Source organism: Citrus clementina, unplaced genomic scaffold (assembly GCF_000493195.1).
Source record: "Citrus clementina cultivar Clemenules unplaced genomic scaffold, Citrus_clementina_v1.0 scaffold_6, whole genome shotgun sequence".
In the NCBI taxonomy this organism is placed as follows: domain Eukaryota; kingdom Viridiplantae; phylum Streptophyta; class Magnoliopsida; order Sapindales; family Rutaceae; genus Citrus; species Citrus x clementina.
The window spans coordinates 13,682,325-13,692,428 of record NW_006262139.1 but is presented as its reverse complement, the minus strand read 5'-3'; the positions used below and the strand labels follow the sequence as shown (position 1 = coordinate 13,692,428).

Genomic DNA, 10,104 nt, shown 5'->3' with positions numbered 1-10,104 from the left:
CAAAAGAAAGGAAAGGAAGAAACATGGGTTAAACGCACCGTTTTCAATTTTATCAAAACGGTGCGTTTTAAATTCGGGGTGCATTTCGGGGTTAAAAATCAGGGTGAATAGCAGCACTCATAGACAAATTATGACCTCGTTTGGAATATGATAATAAAAGAGCGAACCTGATGTTATTTTTCCAATTAGCTAAACATAACTACAGTACATTGTTGCGAAACCATTCACGATTAGCAATAATAGCTTGGCATACCATTATAAAAAGGATTAAGCAACCATGGGATGCACCGTCATGTGAAAAATGTGCACAAGCCAACATGATTCATGATTCATGATTCAGCTTTCTCAACCACAACTAGACATGAAATGGCTACAATATTTGGTCCCAAAATTCCAAGATGTTCGTAGGGGTGGGCACAGTTCGGTTTTTTACTAAATTTTTCATAATCGTTCGATTACGATTATTTTAAAATCATAATCGCGATTAATCAAATTACCGAAATAATCAAATACTCAATTAATTGAAATAATTCGATTCGATTCAGTTCGATTATTTTAATTATGGGCCTATTGAGCCTATTTTAGGCTTTTTAAAATTTAAAACCTTAAATTAATAAATCTATCACAAACATAAAATGTTAACAAATAAAAAATCAAAATATGCCTCAAAGTATGTTTAATAACACATAACATGTTCAAATAACAAGTTTAAATCAAAATATATTTGTAAAAGGTAAAATTTTACTTAAATATGACTAATAATTAGGCTATATAACCTATAATTTTAACTTAAATCATTTCATTGTTCAGACCCAAAAGATTTAAGGAATATAATCATACTCTGTCCACTGATTGAGCTGAGCTTGAGCAGCAGGATCGGGCGATGCTAGTGCTTACCTTTCTTCTTCACAATAATTTTCCATGCACGATCTGTAACAAGAAGACATTTGCTCAGGGATTGAATGAAATTCTCTTTGATGGTGTGGCTGCTGCACTCCTGAATTCTTTTTCTTTTTTTTTTTAAAAAAAATTGTTTCTGGATTGTACAGTCGAAACATAAAGAATGGCCAACAAAGAATTACTTGGATCCCGAAAAGGAAGGGCGATAAAATCCCCATTTCTTTTTATTTTCAGAACTTGCTCCCACCAAGTCAAACCCAGTACGAATTCTTGTCTGATTACCTTTTCACGCCAGCAGCAGCTCAAGTTCTCTACAAAAACATAACAAACCAAAGAAATGAGAGACAAAAACAGCAGCGAGAGAAATCAATTTTTGTTCTGCTGAGAGATTTTGTTGACAAGAACCAAAGAACCCAGAAATGCTAAAGAGGAAGAGAGTTGGCGATGAGCAGCGATGGCAAATTAGATTTGTGAAGGATGAGCAGCAGCGGGGACGAGATTCCAGCGGTGAAGGGGCTGCGGCTTCGGTTTTCGGCTGAAGAGTGAAGTCTGTGAAGATCAGAAGATGAGAAGAATCAAGAATGTGTTAGATTAGGGATTGTGTAAAAATCAATTTGCGTTCGGTTTTTTCCTGTGGTCGGTTCGGTTTTTGGTTTTTATTTTAAAACCAAAAACCGAACCGACTGATTTTACTACTTATGCTAAATTACTATTTCAATTTTTTGGATGTAAAAAAAAAATCGAACCGAACCGAACGGTTCGGTTTTTGATTAATCAACTTTTTTTGCCCACCCCTAGATGTTCGTATTTGCATGATCTGTTAGGAAATTAGTGGATGAAGTAGGGTCACAGTTAAAATGAAATTGGAAGAAAATAAAGAATAAGTACAAAAGAGAACACCAGAAAATTACGTGATTCGGCTTTTAGCCTATGTTTATGGGCGAAGACAAAAGGAAAGTATTTCACTAATAAAATGAGGATTATAAGTATTGTAATATTTTGGATCACTACCTAAAATCTCGATACACCCAATTTCTCAAATCACTAAAACAAGAGTTTAAAACTCTAACACTTTTAACTCTCAATTCTTTTCTCAAATGAATTAGAGAGCTCTAAAATTAGGATTGATGAAACGGAATGAGGAGATCCCTTTTATAGCCAAATATTGACTATTATTTTTTTTTCAATTATGGACAACACCATTTTTTCAATATAGTTGGTGCCGCCCTTAGCAAATGTCAAAAAGAGATGTGAAATTCTTGCTCTTCTAGAAAGAGCAGCCTACCTCATTTGACATTTTCCCACTTAGAGATTAGATTGGGGACTAATCAATCTCCACACCATCCTTTCTGCTTCGCCATTGTCATATTGTCTACGTTTCTGCTAGGCCACAAGAGGATCTACTCCAGACAAACTTGTCAATATTGATTGGTTTGATCATAATATCTACTAGATTTTCCTTCATATGGATTTTCTGTAAATCCACACTTCCGTCTTCCACTACCTCTCGAATGAAGTGGTACTGAACTCCTATGTGCTTTATTTTGGAATGAAAGACTGGAAAAGAAGCTCCTCATCTCGTCTCATCTATCCCAATTTTAGTTCTCTAATTCATTTGAGAAAAAAAATCAAGAGTTCAAAGTGTTAGAATTTTAAACTCTTATTTTAGTGATTTGAGAGATCGAGTATATTGAAGTTCTGGGTAATGAGCCAAAATATTACAATACTTGTAATCCTCATTTTACTAGTGAAATATTTTCCTTCTGTCTTCGCTCGTGGACGTAGGCTAAAAACCGAATCACGTAATTTTCTGGTGTCATCTTTTGTGCTTGTTCTTTATTTTCTTCCAATTTCATTTTAGCTGTAAACCTGCTTCACCCACCAATTTCCTAACAATGGTATCAGAGCTACTGATTGTATTTTTTAGAGTCGGGGTACTGTTCACGTAAAAGTACAATTCACGTATGCATCAAATTTTCGAGTACCGTATGCATCAACAGTGGAAAATTTAATGCTCGATATGATTTATACAAGATCAGACATTACACAAGCAGTAGGAGTAGTCAATCGATACATGACGAATCCTGGTGAAGAGCATTAGAAAACTGTGAAGAGGATTCTGAGATACATCAGAGAAACCTCTGATGTTGCATTATGCTATGAATGATCAGAATTTACTGTCAGGGGCTACGTGGATTCGGATTTTACAAGAGACCTTAATAAAAAGAAATCAACTACTAAGTATGTGTTTACACTTGTGGAAGGAGCTGTAAGCTGGGTTTCAAAACTGCAGACCATTGTAGCCTTATCTACAACAGAAGCAGAGTACATGGCAACTACACAAGCTTGCAAGTAAGTTATTTGGATACAAAAGTTATTGGAGAAACTCGGGCACAAACAAGAGAAAATTTTTATGTATTGTGACAGTTAGAGTGCCTTGCACATTGTAAGGAATCCAACTTTTCATTCCAGAACAAAGCACATAGGAATTCAGTACCACTTTGTTCGAGAAGTAGTGGAAGACGGAAGTGTGGATTTATAGAAAATCCTTATGAAGGAGAATCTAACAGATGTTATGACCAAGTCAATCAATACTAACAAGTTTGTCTAGAGTAGATCGTCTTGTGGCCTAACTGAAACGTAGGCTACATGACAATGACGAAACAGAAAGGATGGTGTAGAGATTGATTAGTCCCCAATCTAATCTCCAAGTGGGAGAATGTCAAATGAGGTGGGCTGCTCTTCTAGAAAGAGCAAGAATTTCACATCCCTTTTTTACATTTGCTAAGGGCGGCACCAATCATATTGAAAAAATTGTGTCATCCATAATTGAAAGAAAAAAAAAATAATAGTCAATATTTGGCTATAAAAGAAAACTCCTCATTTCATTTAATCTATCCTAATTTTAAAGCTCTCTAATTCATTTGAGAAAAGACTTGAAAGTTGAAAGTGTTAAGAGTTTTAAACTCTTGTTTTAGTGATTTGACAGATTAAGTGTATTGTGATTCTGGGTAATGAGCCAAAATATTACAATACTTGTAATCCTCATTTTACTAGTGCAATATGTTCCTTCTGTCTTCGCCCGTAGACATAGACTAAAAGCCGAACCACGTAATTTTCGGGTGTCCTTTTTTGTGCTTGTTCTTTATTTTCTTCCAATTTCATTTTAGTTGTGGCCCTACTTCACCCACCAATTTCCTAACATGATCCAATGATTGAACCCCCAAAAGTGATGAGGTAAAAGTGTGAGTTTTTGTTTCATCAATTCAAAAACTAAAGAGTGATCAATGGGAAATATGAGCCAGCAAAGAAATTGAAAATTACTTTCATGATTAGCACTTGTTCTCCTTTCCATTTGAATTATTTTCTTTTGCATTTCTATACTCTTACCATATAAATCTCTGAATCCCAGGCTCGTGGTCCCAATGAAATGGCCTAAACAAGAACATCATCAATGTGAAGATGTTGAGAGACATATAAAGAACCCCCATGAGGAGCCAATGTCGATTATCAGTATTGTCGGAATGAAGAATCAAGAAATAGAATGGAATTGTGTAGTATCTGAACTCGATTAGCGGAGCAGGAACAAGAGTTGCAGCGGTAGCCAAGAAATACACCAACACCCAGATCTTCCTTTGAGTTCTCCCTACAGATGAAAGATTTAAATAAGGCCTCATGGTGGTTGAAAAGAAAGACAGACGTGAAACAATTGCTAGAATTATTTTACTAACCCAATATACCGAAAATTGAGAACCAGGAATAAACATAGAGTGGCACCAGAAGAAATTTCATCGACCAATGAGCTTTTATGACCTTCCTCCAGAGATAAAAAGGATAGTGCCGATTGTCAGCAAGAAGATATGGATGAGCAATGCTGCATCAATTCATTGAACTATGTGATTAAACAAGAACAAAAGTTCCAAACATAACTGTGCATGCATCGCAAAATCAAAAGTATTAAACTTTATAATGGAAATTTGCTGAAAGAAAAGGAATATAAACACTTTAGGATGTGAAGGAAACAGAAACTTGTGTTATATCTGGAAATGCAAACAATAGAAAAAAAGTGACCTTGGCATTACATCGCAAACACAATTTATGCATACAAGTTTCAAACCAATTCTAACAATTCACTGCATAAAACAAAAACACTTCCCAATAGTTTTGGAAATCTAATTAATAAGACAATTTGCTCTGCACCCAAATTAGCTGAACTGACCTGAAAAAGTGCACAGTGAGGAGTCCAACAGTGAGGGCAAAGAGCCATTGAAAGAAACTAAGAGGCCTGTTCTTCCAGAATGACTGAAGCAAAGTTGCAACTTGTCCAAAGGTGATGTGCAGAGGAGGTGACAAAAGAACAGAAAAGAGACTGACATACATTATCTGTGCAAAATGTGGAGAAATAGCATGAGCTTCTTTTGCACCTGCAATATTTGGGAAATGGCAAGAAGTTAATGAAACACAACAAAATAAACAGATCTAGTACTGGCTGAAAAAGAGCATGGCGAGATGACTGGTACCAAGAACTACACTTCCATTCCAGTGAATGAAAGCAATAAAAGCCAACAATGCCAACAGGAAAGGGCTAAATGAGACCAAAATCCCCCACTTCATATGCCATGAAGTCAAAATAATATCCTGAATCTCACCAAGAAGCCCTGCATGATAATGGCACAAAGACATTTATAAGCATCACAAACAAACAAAATTAATCAATGATGTGCTAAGAGAAACCAATTTTGAGAGGCTTCCAGATTAGCTGGCAAATTTACTAACATCCTAGGAGATGGAGAGCTTGTAATGTCAATGCAAAAACTGTGCACCGAAACAAGGCTTCAAAAATTACAAAACTATCAAAATTTAATCAAACATCTGAAACAGAACCTGATGTTTGAGTCGCTGAAAAGCTACTTGTACTACGGATAGAAATATCATCCTTGTCTACGGCCTTGCCAGACTTTCTTTTTCTCAAGTTTGAGCCCACACTGATGCTACTGGTGGAAGTTAGGAAATCGTTTTTCCTCTCTGACACATGATTTTCATTCACTTCCGCACCAATTCTTCTATGGGCCAGAGTAATATTTATGACCCCAATACATGCAACAAAAATCATCCATATTATATTTGTTTGACGAATGAGAACTGCGAACGCGCCAAGCTGATTAGAAACCAGAAGACAATTCAACGCTTGCATATCAAAAGAATAAGACAATCACATTCTCTCCCCAGTTTGTTAGAGTAATCATTCATAGACTCTAGAAGCTTTAAGCAACACACTCTTCTGTTCACAGCTAACTGAACAAACAACATATTTGTCTTATCACCTAGAAACAAACTTTCCCATTCTGGAAATCCCTTGATTGGTGATTGCTCATCAACAGTCTCACTTAAGTGTTCTTAATATTTTATTGCTTACTGTCCAAAAAGCAACTTAAGAAATCAAACACTTCTGGTTTTTTGGAATTTTGCTTGAAAGGAAAAGTAGCATTTACGTTTTGATGTCAACTTGTCATAAAACAAAATAATAAAACAACTGTTGAGTGTTTTTAACCATTTCATGATATACCTTAGCAAGATGCAAATATGGTGATGACTGATGAAGTATCACTACAACCTTTGGGAATCCAAAACGACAAGTGAACCTTTATGGCATCACCAAAAAAAAAAAAAAAGTCTCCAACAGAGTTGAAAATCAGTCGATGATGAGGCTTCAATGGTTGCTAAAGAAAGGACCAGAACATTGAGATGTACCTGAGGTTGTCAAGCAAAGGTTTTCCAATTAAGTTGTTTCAAGTTTCCCCTACTAGTGTTTCAATAGGAGATACCACAAGATAGACAGATTGAGGAGAGAAATAATGAAAATTACATGTCCGCACGACTAGTTGGAAAAAAAAAATCCGGAAACATTAGAACTATATTGATAATATAAACTAGATAGTCGAATTGAACCTTACCAATGCACTAAACAGGTATTTCTTCTTCAAACAAGCAAGGTACATTGCAAGCACAGCGGTAAGTGATGCAACATCTGTATAGTAAAGAAAAGAGAAGAACCAATGGAGGGGATACAAGGCTAGGACCACAGCCTGAAGTGTTGCTTTTCTATCATCAAGAGCTGGTCTCAGGTAGGTGATTATTTCATATAAAATAATGCTGCACAATACTGCCAAGACACCATTTGTAGAGCGAAGAACAGCAGTAGAGCAAACATCAAAAAATGAGACCGCTTTCACAGTGAGCATGCCTGGAAACAAAGAAGCAACATAGGCAAGTGAAAGATAGTACCTGCAAAAGTTGTAAACTGCAAGGATCAACTTCCCTAAAAATATATTACACCAATGAGGTTTTAAGTTGCATTCCAAAACTCACAAACAATTCAAGAAGACCCTACAACGTATATCAATAGACAATTGGAGACAATACTCAGAGCATGATAACAGAAGCATATCGTTCATTTGTTGCAACTGCCCCCAACTCAACCCAAAGTACCTTCATTTATGTACTATTCCACAAATCAGCCAACAGCATTCAAGTACAAATGTTGTAATAAAGCACGAAAACATATAATTCCATTTTGTAACATCGACACTAAAATCAGATAGTGAATAAAAAATCATCATAGAGAAAAAAAAAATTGATAGAGACTGAGAGCATACAGGCCAGGTGGGGTGGTGATCATGGGATCCCAACTCTTGAAATTGCCTTTGCAGTACTGCTGAGCTTGAGGTACGTGAAATATCTCATCCTGCACATTATCACTAGTCATTAAAGCAGCTAGATTTTTGCACAAATATTAACAAAAAGGGGGTTTCCATTATTACCATGTAAGGTTCAGGAACAACTCGATTAACAACTATTGAAATGGGAATGACCCAAAAGCTCACAATTACTGCCACTGCTATTCTACCCATATCTCTCGCTCTGCCAAAAGTTCGATTATCGAAAGCCAACGTTGACAAGTTGACTTGAATCTGCCGCAATCAATCGATCTGTGACGTTTTTTCTGCTGATACTAGGGATGATTAGTTTTTGCAGTATTGAATCGTAAATCCATTTGGCTTGATGTGGCTTTTTAGCACTTCGAGTTCGAATAAACAAAATCAACCGTCAAACAATCGAGGGCTTTAATCAAACTCAAATTTCGCTGGACTTTAACGAAGCACCCTTGGTCGTTAATTTTTTGTATGGTTATTTCCAGTCTGCCCCAAATTTTTTTGATTTTTTCCGCCGCGCATCCAAATTGTTTTGACTCCTGCCACCTCGCACCCAAAACCGTCAAATCCGCTGTTATGTAGACGGAAGAAAGGGTAGAACGGTCTTTCTACACAAAATTCAAATAAATATATAAAAAAATAATTGTCATTTTTTCGGGTTTTCATTCGTTTTCTCATCTTCTTTTTTGCTTCCTTTGTCTTTTCTTTATCGTCTTTTTTCTTCCTTCCTTTTTTTTTAATTCCTCTTTGATACGATCATTTGTTTTAATATTTTTATTTATTTTATTTTTTTGCATTAATTATCCAAATATAGTAAGATATTATCTAGTAGTAGTATAGGTTAGCTATTGGTGATGTAGTTGGAGTTATTTGTGGGGATTATGGTTAATTAGTTGCTTATATTCAGAAGATAGTTGTGTTAAGATAATCCCTATTTCATAACAAATATAAATAGAATGAATACTATTTTATTACAACTTAATTTGTACTATGAGATTATTAATATCTCAAATAACCAATATTCTTTTTGTAGGTTTATTTTCTCAATTTAACCCCATTTATGTTTGTATCATTTTTTTAGGTCCTACAATAAAAATTTATTGGAAGGTTTAAATTTCCTAGAATTAACTTATTTATATTATTTTATTTCTTTTTGTTTTGTTTTTCATTGTAGACAATTAATGTCTATAGCATTTGGTATTAGAGACGAATCTCAAATAACGAAACATGTATTTTTCTAACTACTCCTGTAAAATTTAGTGAAGTCTACTCTTGAAAATTTTAGTCCAAGTTTAATTTCTTTAAATAAAAAATAAAACTATCATGTAGTAAATTTTTATTTTTATAAAACTATCATGTAGTAAATTTTTATTTTTATAACTTAGTATTTATAAGGGATATTTTGGTCGTAGATATTCAATTCAATGTGCTGGTTTTCTAGTTTAAGTAATTACTGAAAAAAGCTCATTTAAATTCAAATTAATGGTCAATATTGTTAATTAAACATTTCGTACGGCACCGTTATAATTAACAGAAGAATTGACAGTTTTGGGTGCGTGGTGGAAGGAGTCAAAACAATTGGGCGTCTAGCTGAGAATGTCAAAACATTTGGGGCAGCGCCGAAATAACTCTTTTCTGTGTAATATCGTAGCAGGCCTTTTGATTGTACATTTTCGACCCATCCAAAAAAATTTCAAGATTGTAATTATCTTTTAAATTTACCCCTCTCATGCAAAATTTGAAGCTCCTCCAGATGATCAATTCAGAACATACTCATCTAGAAAATCCATAACTAGTACAATTATATGATAATTTTAGCATAGATAGAGAGACTGGGGATAAGAGTACTGGATGCCTGGATGCCTGGATGCCTGGATGAGTAAACAAAACGCCATCATTAATCATTTCTTTATTGGGGGTTGAAACTAAAAACATATTTGATTTTTATATAATTAAAATGACTACTTTTAGGTGTATGATCCTTGACTTAAATGAATTACCTTAATTTTTAAAAAACCTGACCCTTTAAGAGTCTCAACCCTCGTCCGGTTAGAGTCCAATTCTGACTTTTTCTGAGCCCGATTATTATTTTAAAAAAAATTTATCATTATTATTTTTTTGGTAATATTTGATAGCCGACTGATATATATAATAGGGTAAAAATTTGTTTAGTCCATATATTATGAAGTTAGTGTCCATTTAGTTCTTATACTTTTAAAAACACCTCAAAACGCCCATACTGCTAAATATTGACACTCATGCCATTATTTTTCATTCTTTTTAACTTATTTTTACAATATTACACTCTTACAATAATGTTTCTTTTTTTATATTAAATGAAAAATTAGATTATCAAATTAAACTCAAAAATAAAATATAAAAAAATTAATTTTTGTGGAAGCTCACATATGTCTAAAAAAATAATATTGTAAAAAATTACATTAACAATTTTTTTAGAAAAATTAATATTTTAACGCAAGAGTGTTCCACA

At 34.4% G+C, this 10,104-nt stretch overlaps 1 protein-coding gene across 2 annotated transcripts; it reads right to left on the bottom strand.

Annotated features, from left to right (window-relative positions):
- Window positions 1-787: 787 nt before the first annotated feature.
- On the bottom strand, window positions 788-8,079 carry LOC18038767 (dol-P-Glc:Glc(2)Man(9)GlcNAc(2)-PP-Dol alpha-1,2-glucosyltransferase). Of its 2 annotated transcripts, XM_006429011.2 has the most exons (9): window positions 7,722-8,079; window positions 7,557-7,645; window positions 6,855-7,185; window positions 5,785-6,058; window positions 5,421-5,558; window positions 5,120-5,324; window positions 4,632-4,774; window positions 4,291-4,546; window positions 788-1,449 (listed from the first exon to the last, which is right to left on the bottom strand). In XM_006429011.2, coding segments are annotated over exons 1-9 (1,527 nt in total). In that variant the 5' UTR covers window positions 7,812-8,079; the 3' UTR covers window positions 788-1,448. The 2 variants fall into 2 exon arrangements, with proteins under 2 accessions (XP_006429074.1, XP_024038228.1); XM_024182460.1 differs by lacking the exon at window positions 788-1,449 and having other exon boundaries at window positions 4,207-4,546.
- Window positions 8,080-10,104: the final 2,025 nt, after the last annotated feature.

Coding starts and splice junctions, on each gene's coding strand:
- LOC18038767 (XM_024182460.1), bottom strand. CDS start 7,811: ATGGGTAGAATAGCAGTGGCAGTAATTGTGAGCTTTTGGGTCATTCCC. Junction 7,186..7,556: donor ATCACCACCCCACCTGGCCT/GTATGCTCTCAG, acceptor CAACTTTTGCAG/GTACTATCTTTCACTTGCCT. Junction 5,559..5,784: donor TTCAGCGACTCAAACATCAG/GTTCTGTTTCAG, acceptor ATTATCATGCAG/GGCTTCTTGGTGAGATTCAG.